This window comes from Lagopus muta, chromosome 10 (genome assembly GCF_023343835.1).
Source record: "Lagopus muta isolate bLagMut1 chromosome 10, bLagMut1 primary, whole genome shotgun sequence".
NCBI classification, from domain to species: domain Eukaryota; kingdom Metazoa; phylum Chordata; class Aves; order Galliformes; family Phasianidae; genus Lagopus; species Lagopus muta.
This window is the reverse complement of record NC_064442.1, coordinates 6,852,676-6,871,282: the sequence shown is the minus strand read 5'-3', so window position 1 is coordinate 6,871,282 and position 18,607 is coordinate 6,852,676. Positions and strand designations below refer to the sequence as shown.

At 43.1% G+C, this 18,607-nt stretch overlaps 1 protein-coding gene across 13 annotated transcripts in view; it reads right to left on the bottom strand.

Annotated features, from left to right (window-relative positions):
- Window positions 1-18,607, bottom strand: part of AGBL1 (AGBL carboxypeptidase 1) — a 487,401-nt gene that overhangs the window by 116,185 nt on the left and 352,609 nt on the right. For 7 of the 13 annotated variants that reach the window (XR_007379113.1, XR_007379116.1, XR_007379112.1 and 4 more), the window contains exons 24-26: window positions 9,944-10,038; window positions 5,196-5,324; window positions 936-1,358 (exon numbers count right to left, since the gene is read on the bottom strand). Coding sequence is in view for 1 of the 13 variants with exons in the window: in XM_048956254.1 (XP_048812211.1) it covers window positions 9,993-10,038 (46 nt within the window). In the remaining 12 variants the exon portion in view is untranslated. Of the gene's footprint in view, window positions 1-935; window positions 1,359-4,476; window positions 5,325-9,943; window positions 10,039-18,607 lie in introns of those variants that run through there. The other 6 variants (XR_007379123.1, XR_007379122.1, XR_007379124.1 and 3 more) reach the window with 2 other exon arrangements.

Here is an 18,607-nt window from a genome sequence, read left to right as displayed (position 1 = left end):
TAATTATTTTAATCAGGAGATGTGTTAGAAATAGGACATGTGCAGCTGTCGTGTGGTTCCCTGCACATCCTGGAATGGCTGCTTGAAAAAGTGGATTAAAACTGTAGGTGGAAGGGTAGTTGCCATGGAAACTGCATCATTGGAGGCTTCATTTAAATCTTTTCTTCTTTCTGATAATTTTCTACCCATTTTACCACTCTGGCCTTGGACCACTCCACCTTGGGCCACATGTGCCCCTATCAAACTATCAGTGATGCTGCAAGCCAGGAGTTGGGGATAGTAAGACAAAACACAGGAAAGCAGTGCTGAGATTGCAGTATTTTGTGGGGGTCAGGAGACAAGCTGAGTTCACTTTAGGCTCAGAGGTCAACCAAATGACCCCAAGACGTAGGAAGGATGGATTCTTTCTGTGCTAGCACTGACAAAAGCCACGTCAGCCCTTGCTGTGAGCACACTGCTCTGGGGTACCAGAGCCATCTCAGGCATTCCTGCCTAGAAGACCCGTGCCCTCTGCACAAGGAGCAGTGGACACGTGCCTAGCTGCTCATGGACTCATGGCGTTCTGGGAGTGGGAAAGAAATGGTGTTTTTTGAGCAGCCAGATGCCATTTTAAAATAAGAGGAGGATATAAGAGAGGTCATCTTCAGGGCAGCAGCCTCGAGCACAGCAAGCACCACCAGCCAACATTTTCCATGAGAACATGTTTGTGCTGAGGACTAACTGAAATTAAGTGCCTTGGCATATCTCTCTGACAATGAAATAAACCTGAATTAAGCCAGCTACTGAGATGAAAGTGCAACACAATCACGTCCCTGGGGCTGGTGTGGAGCATGAAGTGTGTTTTCTGCAGCTGGAAACAGACAGGGGAGCGGGGTTGGACTGAGCAGATTCACCCAATGTGAAGTGAAATAAAACACGGAGGGCAGGTAGCTTACCGTGCTTCTGGAGGAAGGTGCTAGCTGGCCTCTGGCATTCACAGGGTCACACTTTGAAGTCTCTAATGCGAGAACCTTTCAGTGTTTCTCTGAACCTCGCCAGATTCCTGTGCAGTAATTCCGTTTCAGACTCGAAGAGAGGGATAATTGTTGTGCAGAGACTTCCCAGAGGACTTGAGGACAGCTTGCTTTGCAATGTAGCAAACCAAGGAGAGAACCTAAAACTTCACTTCTCGGTCTCCTTGTCTGCTCCGTGGAGCTGATTCCTCCTGACACCCCGGGCTGTACAAACATGTTACCAGCTTTGTCTGGCTGTTCTGCATTTCACAGCTGCCACTCCAGGGCTCTGCTGTAGTGCTACATCAGGGCGTGGAGGTGGCTTTCCAGATTTCTTCATGTCTGCGATGGAAGCCTTGGCAGAATCTGATGAAAAATGAAGAAATTAAAGGATAGGAGTGAAATCCATTTACTTTCACAACCATAATGCAATCAGTTTTTCACTCCTTATTTTTACAGTGATCCTTGCTCTTTGTGACAGCTCCACTACTTCATTAATATCATGTATTCTGGCATTATCTGCACAGCCTCTGACAGGTCAGCTGGCTTTTCTGGGATTATTCATAGAGGTAGGAAGCCTGAAGGTTCATTCTGCATATGCTGAAGCACAGGGTTTGTAACAACCCTTAAGCCTCACTATTCACCTCAGGGATTTGGCTGATGAATTTGCTTGCTCAAGGGGGCAAATTCCAAATGCTATGAGATAAATCATTTTATTAGCTAATTTGTTTATTCCTTTCCTCCTTTCAGGAGGGGCTGGGGTTGAGGGGAGTTCATGTTGGTCTAGCATTCCTGAAAATGGCAGTCCTTTCGCCAGCATAGAACATAGCCCTTCACAACGTAGATCTTCAACTCTGTGTCCAGCACAGTACCCATTCTGGGTCATACATTCAAGATGATACCGTAAAGAAACATAAGCCTGCTTTTACCATGAGCTTTTTGCATGCTCCAAAACCAGGTCTGGCAGTTAGAAAAGCAACTTCAGGAAAATCACCCAAAACCAACCTAAATCAAGCAAGACACCTGTCACTAAACCTCCAAAACTTCCCAAATGGCTCCGTTTGCACTGAGAACAGATGTATAACACAGCTTTGAGAGAGCATCCTGCTTGACTTATCTCCATGGGGCTCTGCACAAAAGTAGGTGTTTCGGTACCCTCTCTGGGACCCCACTCTGAGTCCCACTGTTGCTTTACATTTTCATCCTTTCCAGAGTCCCTTAGCTCTCTCCTCCTGCAGGGTGTAATGTGGGCCAGGGCCACACAGACCATTAGGTCTATAGTCCCTCTCTTGGCTTCAAAATCTCTGACTTGCCAATGCTTAGTCAGTGTAGCTAATGGTTCTGATACTGGCATCCTCGTGGTGCTGTGTTATTGGTTCAGTACGTTATCTTAACCTGCAGTTTGTGCTGAGAATAATTTTCCTTAACCACATGGCTGATTTTCATCTCCTCTTCATGGTACAGCACTACACAGGTGAGTGAAACTGCCACCAAGAAGTCTGGTGCAGCATTAAAGAAAATATCCTGAAAGGTTATTATCAGCATTTTCCTTGCATATTATTGTTCTGTAATTAAGCAATACGCGTGGCTTGAAAATCCTTGACAAATCTTAACATGATTTATAGGGATCATTTGTTTTAACTTTTTGCTAAATGGCAGCAGATTTGGAGCTTTTATTATAAATTGTTTTCATTTAGACTTTAACCATCCTCTAGCCTCTGGGTAGAGCACTTATTTGCTGCATGTCATTTTTTATCATTTAGGTGCTGGACCTAAAACAAAAATAGAATGGAAGAACAGTCCCAGCAGAGAGAAGAAAATGAGAGAGGAAGAGGGGTGAAGAGAAAAAAAGAGTAAAGGAAGAATCACACTAGGTGACTGATCCTCCAAAGAGCGAGCTGGAGAAATGGTGGGTGAGAATGGGGGCTTAAATTATCTTCAGATTAACTCCAGTTTCGACTGTTTTCCCCCAAATACCCAGAGAGCTCCAGTGCATCCAAACAATGTTTGCAAACTCCAAGAGCTTAATGAGCTCCATCTAGGTCATTATTCAGATTAAAAAAAACAAACAAACAACACAAACAAATCAACTTTCCAGAAGGTGCTTCTTTTGTTGTTGTTTTTAGCACTTTTCTACCCATTATTCTCGGTTTTGGAGAAAAACCAAAACCACGTGGTTTGAGAAACCAATCAAACCATATGAAAACTGAACAATTGGGACTAACGAACCTGAAAACAATCGGTCCAAATTATTCAGTAAATATAGCACTTAAGAGTAATGAAGCTACTTACGCAGCACTGGGACTGGTTTCAGAGCTATTTGCCAACCAGACAGCAGTCTAAACTTGAAGCAAATGCTGGGCCTGATTCATCACTTTGTTTTCTATCCCCACATGGCTCCGGTGACTGTATCACAGAGTAATGAGTCAACTTCATTACTCGAGATGTGCAGTCCCTCTGCTCACACTCAACCTGCTGCTTCCTCTTCACAGAGGTCTGGCAGAACTAAGTTGGATGTTACGCAAAATTTAACAGCTTCCACTAGATTTTAGCGGGTGCAAGAAGGGCTTGGTGGTACACAGGAACAGGAGCAGAATCACTGCGCAGCAGTGTTTTGACCTGATTATGAACATTTTTCTGCTGTTTCCTCGCCATGCCTCTATTTTTTCTCCCAATACTTCCCATCCTATGGTCTTGGATTTATCTGAGGAGCAGAAGGACAATGATGAAGCTGGCTTGGCTTTGCAGGGTTGTCTCTGCATTGTGTCTTTACAGTGCTCCTCAGAGACCTCTGTCAGAAGGAACATCTTCAGTTGAGCGTCCTGGGCAGGAGGACATCTTCAGATCTACAGACGTAACTCCAGAGCATGAGACCACCAGAACAAACAGGTTTTTCCTCACACCATCTTCAGATTTTCCCCATGCAAATAAAAATAGAACTGAAATCAGAATTGCATGTTTCGATGCTGATTTGATACTGGAAACTTCAAATTCAGCATCAATTGAGATGATTATATTCTGTGAAGACTGTTTAACTGTTCTCAATACTAGCAGTATCTGATAATAATAACAGTGATTTGTCTGTGTTGGCGGCAGTGGGAGGAAGGCTGGATGGCAGATATGAACAACTCAGACTCCCAGTTCATAGAATCATTTGAGTTGAAAGGGACCCTTAACGGCCATCTGGTCCAATTCCCCTGCAGTGAACAGGGGACACCCACAGCTTGTTCAGGTGCTCAGAGCCCCGTCCAGCCTGACCTTGAATGTCTCCAAAGATGGGTCATCAGCCAGTTGACTTATGTGAAAGTGCAGCCAACAAGGTGAACTCAGCATGGATGAGAACAGTGGGGAATGGATATGTAAGGGAGAGGTCAACCACAAGGAGTGTCAACCCCAAAATACTGAACCTCTTCTGGAAGGGGAATGGTTGGAGCTCTGTTTTCATGAGTCAGAAACCTCCTTGCCAGTTGCCTGCACGCCACATCCATAATACTGGAGTGAGGATGTGGAAGGATTTATAAGCATAGAGGGTGATAATCTAGTTTAGTGTGACAAATAGGCCCATGAGCAGGACAGTCACTGGCTTACCATAGACGTCACTTGGAGAGCCTCCAGCCTTCCAGTGCCGGAGGCGCTGGCTTCCTTCCCAGCACTTCCCTCCACTCGCAGCCCTCCAGTGAGTTTTCATCACTTCAGCCTCTTCCAAAACAATGACCCCGATGTACTTAACACAAGGTGTTCTCAAGATAGCCATGATGCTTAGCAATGTGTTCAGGTGCCAAACATCAGTTAGGAATTTAGATGGTGCATTGCTTTCTTTACCGCCTCTCCATGTCTTTTCCCTCCTCTTCTCTTCCTCCCTCTCTGTCATCCTTCTACAGAAGCTTGAGATGAAGTTAGAGGCTGTTCTCCACTCACTTCTCTACCCCTACTACTAACTGTATAATAACCAGCAACACATCAGCTTCTCTGTCAGCTAGTTTACCCTTCTGTGAAACGGGGATGGTATTTGCTCCTCCTGCTGTAGCTTGAGGCTTGGCATCTGAAATTTTTCAATCATGCCTTGGAAGAGAGTTTCAATACCCCTTGCACCAGATGCTTGCCTTTATCCACTCCAGATAAGGTGGGCTGAGGTGATCTCATGATTTCAGGAGTATCTTCAAAGAGGCCTCAACCCAAAATATTACAGCAAGGAGAACTTACTGAGCTGGTTTTTTTTTTCCTGATAAGCAGCAGCATCAGGATGTGCTGAGGTGAGCAGCCAGGTGTCCTTCCAAAGTGCAGAATCATTTTGCTTGAGTACTGTAGGTAAAACCAGGTAATCATCTGCACCTGCAGGAAAGGTGTGCACAGATGACACTGATAGATAGTAATCTCCACTAATACATGTAACACACCCTGATGTGTTGTATCCCAGAGTAAGTGCTTTCTGATTATGCCTGAAAACTCAGCTATTGCATTCTCTGAATCACTGCAGTCCAGCTCTCATACAGAAATCATTAGCTTATGGAAATGCTTTCTTTTCTACCAGCAGATGAAGCCATATGCTCATCCAGAGGCAATTACTCTTCTAATACAAGTTCTATAATAACCTTAAACAGTACAGAATAGCATAATAGTTTGCTTTAATAAATACTCTGGAGTACTTTAGCTGCACTGTAAAATGGCCTCACAAAATCCTGTTTCAGTTTCTTCATCTTCCAGTCTCTTTGCAATGACCCCCATTCTTCTGCCCAAGACTTTTTTCTTTTTTCTTTTTTCTTTTTTCTTTTTTCTTTTTTTTTTTTTTTTTTTTTTGCTGTGGGGTTTTGCTGTGACATCCAAATAGCGGTGTTTTGAATCACAGATGTGAGAAATTAAGAATTCTTTTAAACGACCTTTCATCATATGTTGGAACCAAGTATCTGTCAGGGTAAAATCAATGATAGCTCCCAGAACTGAAAGAAAATGCCCCAGACTTAATACACTCCATGCACAGCCACCACGGCTCTATCTGAAAGGAAGCTAATGGAGTGACTGGTTCTGTGAGTTACCAATGTTTGAAATAAACCCGTTGCTAAAATGCTAAAGAACAGTGTAATGCTTTTCATTACAACAAAAGCAGGACTCCTGCTTCTTTGCCTTCGTGGAGCCATTAACTATCGCTCTCAGCTCTTGAAATCTGCACACCTGTGCGTGCTAACAGAGAGAGAATGAAACCATCTCCTTCCTTTCCTTGCTCCTGTGGGAATGCGTATGATAAGCAAAATGCTGAGTGACCGGGACAGATAGGAACTGAAGAAGCATGTCCCTGTGCTGGGACTTAAGCATCCTGTTGCCGGTTTGTGTGAGGCTGAAAGGAAAGGTGGGTGACCCTCTGGTCTGTTCTAATTTATTTACATAGTTCAGGTGGGCCCAAGGTTTCTTTTTTCATCTCCTCTTCCCTGCGTGCTGTGAATCAGGCAGTGAAGCTGGGAAGGATCCTGTGGCTGACAAGAGCTGTTATTTAACATGAAATGACTCATGCGAGAACCGAACTTCTTTGGGGACCATCTGAGTGATATCCACCCCACGCAGACTGTGTGCAGATGCAACCTTTGCCCCATGGAACTGCCCGGGTCGGGCACCCTTGGTTCACAACAACTTTGTTCTCAGTCCCTCTGTGAGGAACAGGGCACAGCAGGACTGCCACCTGCATAGCAACCAGAGAACACCGAAGGAAAAGGCAAAAAGACATTTCTTCTCTCCCTCCCAGGTCCTGTGATGTGATCCATCCAGAATACATAACACTCCCTGTGTCCAAGAGGAAAGCGCAACCAAAAACCACCCGGAGACATAAATATTGTGGCTGCAGCTCATTTAACTAGTATGTAGATGGACAAAACAGCAACAGCATTACATATAATGCAGGAACATTAAAGAAAATATACTACTTGCTGGAAAGCATAGTGCTGCTCTCCATCTGCCTTATCACTGGATTCCAATGGTTGGGTGCCCGCAGACCTTTTGCATTAAATTTTACATTGATTTTTATGACTAGTTATTACATCTAATGTCTGAGTGCTCCAACTGCTCTGTCTCCTCCCCGGTGTGGTATGAAATAAAGTTCATGGCAGAGGTATAATGGATGGTTCGGGCCAACTCCAAAAGTGGGGGTTTATCAGGTAATTATTTGGGGGGAGTCAGAAAATGTGTTTTTTTATGTCAATATATAAAAACTCCATTAAGTTTGGAAAGAGCCAAAACATGTCATACCATGGGTTCCCAGTGCTTATTACTTTAGCCCCATTCCTCGTTCCTCCTTCTCACTTCCAGAGCAGTGTTTCTAGGCCTCTGCTCTGTTGAGAGGAGGTCTATTCCAGTTTCCTGTCATTCACAGCCCAAGGAGAAAACTAGTTGGATACTCCATTACATTCCTTCTTGGAGCAACTGTAGGTAGTAGGCTGGATAATGGCAGATCCAGGCTTCTTAGCAGCCAGAAAGCCCAAAGTCTACAAAGCTCCTTTTAAAAGCTACGAGACTTTCAAACCCATCAGTGCTAAAGCAGCGTTAGTACAGCCTTTGGTAAAGATGTGCTAATACTCTGTGCACCCTGGGACATTATTCACAGCAAAGGCAACTTTTGATGCTGGCCTTGAGAGGAACTGCACTCTCACTAGCAAGGGCTAGAAGAGGTTGGGTATGCATAGGCCAGCTCCTGCCCATGGTGATGCAGTGGCACAGCTGCCCAAGGAGGTGGTGGGGTCACCAACCGTGGAAGTGTTCAAGAACTGTGGGGATGTGGCACTGAGGGATGTGGTCAGTGGGCATGGTAGGGGTAGGCTGATGGCTGGACTGGGTGATTTAGTGCTCTTTTCCAATCCTAATGATTATGATTTGCACCTTTCACTGTTTTTTTTGTTTTTTTTTTTTAAACCTGCACCACAAAACAATAATTATGATTAACAAATAAAAGTTGTTACACTGTGGTAGTTCAGGTTTGAGGGGGAAGCAGTGTCATTTGGCTGTGGCAGAGGAAATTGTGTCTTTTCTGTATATCTCATTTATATCTATCTAAGAGGAGCTGAGCCCATTGTCTCAAAATTGCTTTGAGATGGGACAGGTTGAGCAGGCTGTGGATGCATGAGCTATTAGAGCTATTAGTGATGGTGATGTTAGACAGTATCGCCTGTCGGTCTGCTTTACAGTTATAAATGTGGATCATTTAAAATACAATAAGGGGCCAGATGCTCAACTACTGTCTGACATCTATCTACTAGGTTGTTGCTGCTGCAGATTTAGCATAAGTCAGTGTCTTTCCAGGGCAGATAAATATTAAATTTTTGTTGTTGGTGATGGTTTTGAGATCCAATCCATGTCCATGACATCTGGACTCATTCATAGAATCATTTAGAATCATAGAATGGCTTTGGTTGGAAGAAATTTTTAAGATCATCCAGTTCCAACCCCCTGCCATGGACTGGCTGCCCCCCACCAGATCAGGCTGCCCAAGGCCCATCCAAGCTGTCCTTGTCGGGTTGCATCTCATTGGGATGATACTTGATTGTGTATACATTGTCCTGAGCTTGCAAATGGGGATTGGAAAGCAGGATCCAAAACCATAAAACTGCACATCTTCAAGGAATGCTTCCTTGTTCAAAAACAGAAAGTTTAGGTCAATTTTTTCCAATGTGCCATGGACCAAGTAATCCATTTTTTTCGCCTGGCTGGATGCCTTACCTCAGCAAAATGCCAGTTCAACATGTGTTAAAGAAGATGAAGAGCTCTATGAACCACAGTCCTTAGGTTCACGTCACCTACACGCCTGCATAATGTCTTTGGACCAGCTGCTGAACATTATCTGTGGCTTCTAATCCTCTAATTTCAGAGTTCTTTTGTGCAGATTATTGCTAAAAACTTCATGTAATTAATATCAATTATTTAGATTTGCAGTTTAATCAGTGTCAGATATTTCTCAGCTCAGAAAGCAGCATTATTCCTGTTGCTATTATTACTAATTGCTAGTCTTGGTCACCCAAATAGATGATAACAGATACAAATGTAGAGCCAGTTAATACTAGGACTGTGCATGACACTAGCTGACAAAAGCCAGGAAATTCACAGGAACCTCATTTTCATTCTCCTTGCTTTGCCTGAATCTGTCCAGCCTGATAAATCTCGTCTCTCTGTACCTTCTACGTCCCTTTGTTGCCAGGTAGCTGGTGGATTCAATTTAGTTTATTGTCAAACCATTCTCAATAAATACACATTTGAATACTACATTTACTCACATAAACGATGCCATGCTCCTCCTTTTCCTACTCCAGATCACTCTCGAACCTGGACTACAACACTCATACAGTTTCATTTTAAAATGCTGTCAGCTGTGCTTTCTGGACACAAACTGCAGTCACATAACAGTCAATATGTGTCCATGGTCATCATGCTGGCACATACAGCAACGTTTTTTCCAGTGGACTACAAAGCCAGGTGGATGCTAGTCCCTGACCTAAGTGCTAAGGGAAAGATGTCACAGGCAAATCTAAATGTGGTTTGCCTAAGAAGGTGCAAATTTCAATGGTTGGACTAGATGATCTTAGGGGTCTTTTCCAACATTAATGAGTCCATGATTCTATGAACCTGACGCTGGCAGCTCTGGGATTGGAACTAACATCTCGTTCAGTTCTCAGACTCAAACTGCCCCCTGCCTTACCAGCTCTCTCTCTTAGGATGCCTGGTACCAGGCTGTCCAAACACTGTAGAATTAACCCTGGCAGATATAACCAACTATTTGAGATGAGGAAGCTCGTAGAGAGAGACCTTGTGCCCTGGAAAATGGGAATGAGCATCTTGGACTGTGCAGCTTCATGGAATTATAGAACTACAGAATGGCTTAGGCTTAGGAAAAGACCTTAAAGATCATCTAATTCCAAGCCCTGCTGTTGGCAGGGCTGCCAATCTCTAGATCAGGTGCCCAGGGCCCTATAGCTTACCTTGGGTAAACAGGACCACAGCACAGAGGGGGAAGGAGATGAACATTAGTCACTGCCAGCAGATTTCCAGGGTTTCAGTGTTGTCTGGGCTGCACCTGGAGGCAAAATAAAAATGTATTTCTGAAAGAGGACTAGGGAAGCTATAAATGCTTGTATTCTGGTAAATATTGAGGCCAAGAAGGCATAGGTTAGTAGGGCAATAATTGCATAAGGTGTTGGGTTATGCACAGCTTAAAGCAGAATGTTTAGATGCCTGACTTCTCCCCAGATGAGTTTGCCCTTTTCAGCTTTTTTTGTTTCACTGATATTTTCCATGCAATTCAGTCATTTACAAGTATCTCATGTTAGAAATCCTTTGCTTTACTGATGTTAAGAAATTCCAGAAGCAATTTCATGGAAAAATTCGACAGTCCACATATGCTGCAGCAAGGGCGAAAATGCTGTTATGTGGTGAGGAAGCGATCCTGTATCAGAAACAAGGTTTTCTCTGTATCTCATCTACCCACATTTGGCCAAGCTAAAAGCAGCAGAAGAGACAGTACAAAGCACATGATGTGTCACAGTGCTTATATTTCCAGTGAACTACCTTCAGACAGAGTGGTAAATTGTAATTGTGGCGTGGTTTAATTTACAAACACTTGATTTTATGGCCTTAACACCCGCTCAGTGCAATATCTTGCATGTAATGAAGAACTTCATTCGTCTCTCAAAGGGACAGTATCTTAGAGTGAGTTAGATGCTAAACTCCTACTCAAGTGTCCAGAATGCTTTGGAAAGTCAATAGGAGAACAACTGATAGTTTGCATCTTGAGGTGTTCCCTGAGCAACAGGATATATAAATACATACACATGTTCAGAGCATATCATGCACACCCAGCAACCAGAGCTATAGTGACTGCTGGCACTCAGATATGGGATATAAGACATAGGCAAATGTTGTTATTCCAGGCCATGACTGCAATGCACAGAGTGGAAGGATCCTGGCTTGCATTTAGTAAGGCACAGGAAAGGTTCTACTGGTGGGACCCGCTGGCTTTTTTTCTTGACTCCACATAACATTGATCTCCATTTTATGCAAATGCATGCATAAAAATTTAAGCGTTTTCATTTAGAAAAAAAGAATAGTGAAAAAAAACCACACACAAAAACAACAGAGAGAGAGAAAATCACAGTCCAAGTGAAGTGTTTATAATAAACCTATCATTTTGGAGGGAGAGAATGTGGCATTCTGCACTTTTTAAGAGAGCATCAGCTAAAAGCTATGCATCATTCTCTTAAAATGTTAATGTCCCATTTCTAACTGAACAAACAAACCTCTACAAGTTGTATGCAACTAGTACTAATGAATCAGAGTGCAGACTGGGAAAAAAAAGAACCAGCTTCTGACTGCAAAAAAAAAAGCACCTTCCAAAAGAAAATAAAAGTCATTATTTAAAAATTGCTCCATTAATATGTTGCAAACAAAGGGCTGTAAGCTTGAAAGGACCAAACAGCTTTTAGTTCAGAGTACTGGATTTGCAGCAAGATTATAAACAAGATCCTCAGCACACCCGTCACACAGAGCATGCGTTATTAAAACATTCAGAAGCCTTTTACCCATTTACCATTTCCTTGAGATGCTTTTGTTTTGCCTCCCTAATGTATTTACAATGAGCATGCAGTCTCCACATGGTTTAACATCCAAATCAAAGATGTGATGGAGGCAGACAGCTGCATTTCATGTCTCGGTTTTATGGGTTTCACTGAGTTCCTCGTGCAACAAAACCCATTGCAAAGATCAAGATAATGCAAGATCTGATCTCATATATGCTCATGTCGAGTGCAATGTCAAATGAAGACTCCAGGCTATTTTCATCATCCGAGTGCTGAAGTTTATTATCTGTAATATATTCCTGCCTAGGAGAGCTAAACAAGGTCGTGTTAGACACTAAAGAGCCACCTGGAGTTCTTGCCCTCAGGAAGAGCAAAATTGGACAAAACCAGTGGAAGGTGGGAGAAGGCAGAGAGGAACTGATTCATTAAGGCATGCAGAGCAGGTTAGTGGTACTGCAGCAAGTCAGTGTGCATTGAGTTAGCACTGTCCTGGTGACAGTGGCTTCAAAAGTCATGCTGAGTTCTGGCACAGCATTTTTGGGGCAGCAAAGTGCTTGTGATTTGCTTTTCCAACAGTGCAGATCTGGGAAACTTGTATGGCTGGATCTCTCTCAACAGAGAGATCTGAAAGACTGCCTGAGCATCATTCTTGAGCACACTGCCTTCCCTCTGCTGCTTCCGAGGGCGGAAACTTCCATGGGATGGCAGCACTTAGTCCTGCCCGCGCTGCTGAGAAACCTCCAGCCAGCTCTAGGAGGCCGATTGGCTCCTGCTATGCCTGGTGAACAGCATGCTTATAGATGTAGCTGGCCTGAGGACAGCTGATTCCTGTTTCTCACGTGAGCTTCAGCCTCTCTCTTCTTTTTTTTCCCCCCATGAATAGGCAAGTTCACTGTCAATGTCACTTTTGAGCTGGTTGGTTTCAGCAAGAGCTCCCTGAAGGCTGTGGTTCCTATTCTTTCCAACACAAAGAAATTTCAGAAAGAACTTGGCAATTTCTGAAGCAGGACCTTAGCATTTTGGAATTTCTCATATAATGAAGATTCCTTTTTCCCAAACAAGTTGGGGTTTTTACAGATGTCTTCATTGCAACACTTGTTGTTGTAAAATGTAATTCATTTGAAAGTCAATGTGATGAGGCTGAAACAAAGTGCTTCAACCTTACCCAAGCAGAATGTTAAATAAAAGTCAGATGATATTGATACTGTCCTCTGAAACATTCAGACTTCTCAGAATCAGCATTTTCTCATAGCGAGCTGTTCCAGATCTCCTGCTGGCAGCAGTCTGAGAGACATCAGTTTTTTCTGGAAAAGCTTGAAGAGCCGGCTATTATTATTATTATCAGCAGCAAAATGCATAGCAAATGGAACTGGAAAACAGGCAGGAGGCTAAACTGCTATGACTTACTGGTTTGCTAGTAGTATGGTTTTGGATTTGGTGTCATGAAGGAGATGAGACTTCACCTCTGCAAAATACTCTCAACTTCTCTGCTTCTATGTGTTTATTTGTGACTTACATGCACCTTCCTCCATCTACATGCTACAACTGTCTGGCACAATTTCAAAACTACTATTGCCTTTTATGCTTTTAGCCATTATTATTATTTTTTTTTTAACCAACCGAGTAGAATAGAAAGGTAGATCCAATGTGCAGGAGAGGGATGATTTTGGACAGGTGAGTTCAATGACAGTCCAATCAGCTGAGTGAGCTGGACTCCTGACGTGTGATGAGGCCATTGCCACTTGCTGGCTGCAGAGACTCATTCAAAATCTCTGGTTGTCAAGTGCAATTAAAAAGCCTCTAGAAGTGTACATGCACAGTTGTATGATTTCAAGAGATGGTTAAGCCTGGATGGAGGATGGCCATGGAGATGAAAATGGGGCAGGGTGTGTTGGCGCCCCGTGGCTGCTCTCTCACACCTGAGTAGCAGAAGATGCAGCAGAGAGCAGAAAGATGAATATAACTGTCTCTGAGGGTTTTCATCCCAGCTGGGGACCTGTGGCTGCCATTACCTTCACATAACATTAAGTCTCCAAATGGCATTTATAAATGTGTCTTCCTTTCGAAGGGATTATTGACCCGCATGGCTGACACATATCTTTCCAGGCTGGGTACTTCATTTGTGAAATGCATTGTCTTCCCCTTTAAGGAGTTTACTGCCTCACTGACCTTTATATTCTACAAAGAGGCATTTTAATCTCCCACACTGCTGTGCTGCTAAGTGGTTTCTCATTTGACTGATGCTACTCAATGGTCTTTCCATGTTGACGGGCTCTATTAAGACACTGGGAGTTAGTCTGAAGCTCTTCTAAGCTGTTATTTGCAGTAATAACACTCCTATTTGTTCCCCACGTTCGCCGCACCCACAGGAGGTGGGAGGAGATGTGGGCATACAAATTCTCATTTAAAGAAAAAGCAATTTAGGATTGAGCTACCTCAAGGCAACTGGAAAGGGACAGAGCACTGGTTCCAGTGTGAGCCAGGCTCAGACTGGAAATCTTTGCATCCATCAATCCTCCCATACAAGAGTTTCCCAAGATGGTATTTATCACTATCACAGCCTGTTGGGCAGTTTTATGCTAACAACAGAGAGCGTCTCAGTGTTTTACAGCTGAACATTGTAGCTGTTCACTCCTATAAGCCTTGCCTCTCTTGTGTAGAGCTTGTACATAAACAAATTGTGAGTGCTCGTTTTTCATCGTGCTTTTTTCCATGTGAAACTTGCCAGTTGCATGAGATACAAGCCTTGAAAGGAATGGGGAAGAAAAATGTGAGAAAGAACTGAGGGAAAAAGTCTCCATGGAAGAAAAAATGTGTTCTCCAGCAGACTTGTTACCTGTCCCTCTATCACAGAAACCATGGGAATGGCAAGGTTCTATGTCTTGCATGCAGGAGCCAAAGCCATCATTTGGCTCATCCAGTGCAGGTAAGTAAGGTTATGGACAGAACTGGGAGTCAGTCTGCCCAGATAATTCTTTGTGCACGAAATTGAAATGAGCCTTTTCCACAGCTGTAGCCACTGGGGTCCAGGTCTAGTGTCCTCAAGCACAGTAACAATCACTAGCAGACAGGGATGCGTCTGCTTGTTTTCATCACCTAAAAGAAGGCCGTTAAAGTAACCAGCCCTGGGTTGGTCAGTGAGATTGTTAGTACTGGAGGATAAGAAAGTGCAGTGATGAGGAAGCCAGCTGCAGATGATGCACTAAGACCTCTGCCGACCAAGCAACGTGCCAGGAAAGCCTGTTGGATGGAGCCACCAAGATGAGGCACTGTTAATTACAGGACGGTTGGGAGTGCAGCATCATAGCAGAAGGCAGATGCTAGGATGTAGCCTCAAAAACTGGCTGAATTCTACCCAGTACTCTACCTAATACTTTACTCAATACTCTACCCAATACTCTACCTAATACTCTACCCAACAGTGACGTTCTTCATCAAAGGCAACAAATGGAAAACAAAATAAGGACAAAAATTGTATTTCTCCCCAGAACGCTGGGGATGAACCTCTCTGTCTTCAATAATGAACACCTTCATCTTTGAACTTTTCCAGAAGTTGACAACAGGAAGAGCACTGCCAGGCCTGATTTCTCCTAGTCACTGAACTACATGAAGTTTCTCTCTGCTCTGTTCTCCAGAAACAACTCAGACTGGAGGTCAGCACAGAGGCATCTACTCATGGTGACACATCAGCCTCAAAATGCACTTGTCTGGGTGAGCTTTTCTTCATTATTTTCTGAGCTAGCCTCAATGAGAATGTATACATGTATAGTGCAACAATAATATCAACCTGATAATGGCTAGGGAGAGGATAAAAAATGTGGGCTTTATCAAGAAAGAAAAAGATCTCTTTTAACAACAAATTGTAACTAATTAGACTTTGAATGGGAAATCAAATGAAAGTGCATGAAGGCTCAATTTTCCATACAGCTGACGATCTGACCTTTTTAGGAGTAGGAAAGAAAATTATTTTTAATTAACATGACTAATCATTTCCTGTCATTTTCAGATAATTGGCTTTGTTGAAAAAATGGAGCTGTTTTTGGGGAAAGTGGGGGTGACACTGTCAGCTTCACTGGCACGCTTAACCTTTTAGTTCCTGCCTACAAATAGAATTTTGAATCCTCATTGTCATGAGGAAGAGGTTTTATATGAAAACGTGGTACCTCACCCCCCTTCCTTTCCATATGGCTCATAGAAATTCATGCATAAAGAAAAATATTTGACATGCCACTAGACTTCTCTCACTTTGAAACAGTCCTTTATTAAAAACTGCAGAGGAGACAGTTTAGTTTAACAGACTGTTTTCAGCAACACTTCAAAGTCACTCTTGTGATTTAGGATGCAGGGTCAAATCTTGGAGTCTTTAATAGCATCTTATGCTCAAACTGGTTGGGAAGTTGGCTTGGCTGACTGCAGCCAGCTCCTATTCTGACTAAACTGTGAGCAGCTGAAGGTGTCCATGCTAACTTCTGTAGAGACTGTTTCATTGTGCCTGCTTACCTGAGACGTGGAAGCCTGTAATAGAAATCTCAAACCATGAGATATGACTTCACTCTCTTTTAAGCAGCAACAAAACCGGGTGCATTGGAGGCTTTCCTAGGCAATCAGCATAAGGTTTTAATGCACACTTCAAGGGCCAGGCAAAGAGATTGAAGGGAGACCACAGGAAAGCAGGAAGATTGAACGTCTCTGAAACATGACCTGCAAGCAAAGACTGAACAGCCTGGGATCCCTCAGTCGAGAGAAGAGAAAATTCAGTGGGGAACTTAAGTTTTGAATAACACAAAAAAGGCACTTAGAAAGGCTATAATCTGCCCTCTGCTTTCACAGTTAGAAGGGTATCTAGAAATAGGAATAAATTGCAGCAGGAAAGACTCAGAATACATATTAGGAAAAGCTTTCAAGTGAAGAAGAGAACAAAGCACCAGGGATACGGTAGAGTCCCTGTCCCTGGTGGTCTTTAAATGGGACAAATATCTGTCAGGGATGACATGAGGACAGTTTGTCCTGCCCTGGGGCAGAGAAATGGATCTGCAGCACTGCTGAGGTCCCTTCTGCATGTGATGTCCATATTTGCATGGGAAAAGGAAACATCCCTGTTTGATTCCAGATAAAACTCTAAAAATAACAAGCAGCTTTTAAAACAGAAGGAAGGCATGAGCACATACATTCAAAGTGAGTAGCAATGGACACTGAATATAAATGCAGGCATAAAAGAACACTGTAGCTCAATAAAGTGAGTCCACATATACAGATCCTTTACCCTGGCCAGGAGCTGCTGATTGCAGCATGGTGCTTGCAGGATGAAACTGCTGAGTGGTTTCTGGGTTGGCCACTAATGCAGCCATAAGTTGGCTTCTGATATAGTTGATATAAACAATAATCCCTTAATATTGTTTGTTAACTTTCAGCTAGATCACGAGACCAGGCCTGGTGGCATACACCCTGGTGTCTCCTGAGATATAGGGGTGATGTTAGTCTTCACAAATGAGGGAAGAAACTATTCAGCGTGTTGCTGCCTTCAATTTCTTCTCCAAGAGATTGGTGATGCATTGGCACAGGCTGCCCAGGGAGGTGTTGGAGGTGCTCTGGTAGTTGTCGCACTGAGGGACGTGGGCAGTGGGCATGGTGGGGATGGGTTGGGGTTGGACTGGATGATCTTAGTGGCCTTTTCCAACCTCTATGATTCTTCAGAAAAAACTGCACTCACAGAATGGCTCACCCATCACATCCTACCACCAAAAATGAAACCAGAGAGATGTGAGCGGAAGCTGAACAGGTACCCTATGTAGAAGAAGTATCTCAGACTTGAAGTTTTCCTAAACCCCTCTCTTGTTGCTCCCACTTGCAAAGCTCTCCAGTCATAGCAGGATGAGAGGCAAGCAGGACAAATGCCTGAACAATATAACTACAGCAACTCCTGTCTGTTCTTCTTTAACTGACATATTCCACAGCCATGCATTCTCCTGTTTTATTGATATCAAACCATGAAGTTATTTCTATTCATGAAGCAGATCAGAACAAGTTCCACTAATGACTAAGAGATGTATTTGGAAGTAGAGAATTCTGCAAATTAGCAATCAAAGACAATAAAAAAAATCAAAGATACTGCATTACAAAATGCACTTTGTTCATTTATTTTAACAAGTATCACTTATTTTCAATTATTTACAGTGCTAGTTAGCATACTCATAAAAGTACTGTGGCACATTGAGTTAAAAGTAATGGATTCTTAATGCTGTGAGATCTCAGCAGAACACTGCTAATAAATGGCAGCACAAAAATCAGGGAGGGAATGTCACAGTGGGTTGTTTTCTGGTTTCTTTTTGCTTGTTGGGGAGGACAGTTTGATGAGATGAAGATAATTGGGTCTGCAGACTGAGTTAAGAGTTGGTTGGGTTCTCACTGTAGTTTTGTAAATTCATACATTGGGCTTTGTGTCTTCCATCCCCAGCTCCCACCCCCAACCTCCCTTTAGGAAAACCAGCACTCAGGGCCCTTTAACTCAGGGTGCCCTTTCAAGTCTGAATTCTCCATCTTCCTTCAGCTGCTCATCCTAAAAAGACAGTTATTTTTTTGGCATTTCATTTCCTGCTTTTTTCCCCTTCTTCTTGCATCTTTTATAGATGGTGATAAATGTGAATAACAATGCGTGCAGTGTGAAAGGCAGAGTGTAAAACTCAATTCCATTCGATTTCTCTTTTATTCCAACTTTAAGTCTCAGATTTACCCATGTCTCACTCCACCGGACCTGTCACCTGAATTAAATAGAGACTCTTAAAACTGATTGCTGCAAAGAAATAGATCTTAGGAGCAAGAATGTTGCAGCATTTTGAAGCAAATTTCCTAATAAACGTTGAACCTCATTTAAATTTTATTTCTACCCCAGAGATATGGAAGCAGCTCCGTGCTAATCGGAAGGGGAGGAAAGTGACCTTAATTTCGGATGATCTATTTTCAAAATCCTGTTGAAAGCAGCAAAATACTCTGATAATTCACACATCATGTAAATGGCAGAGAAAGGGAGGCCGGCAGGCAGGGAGGACTGAGACACACTTGTCTGCTTTGACG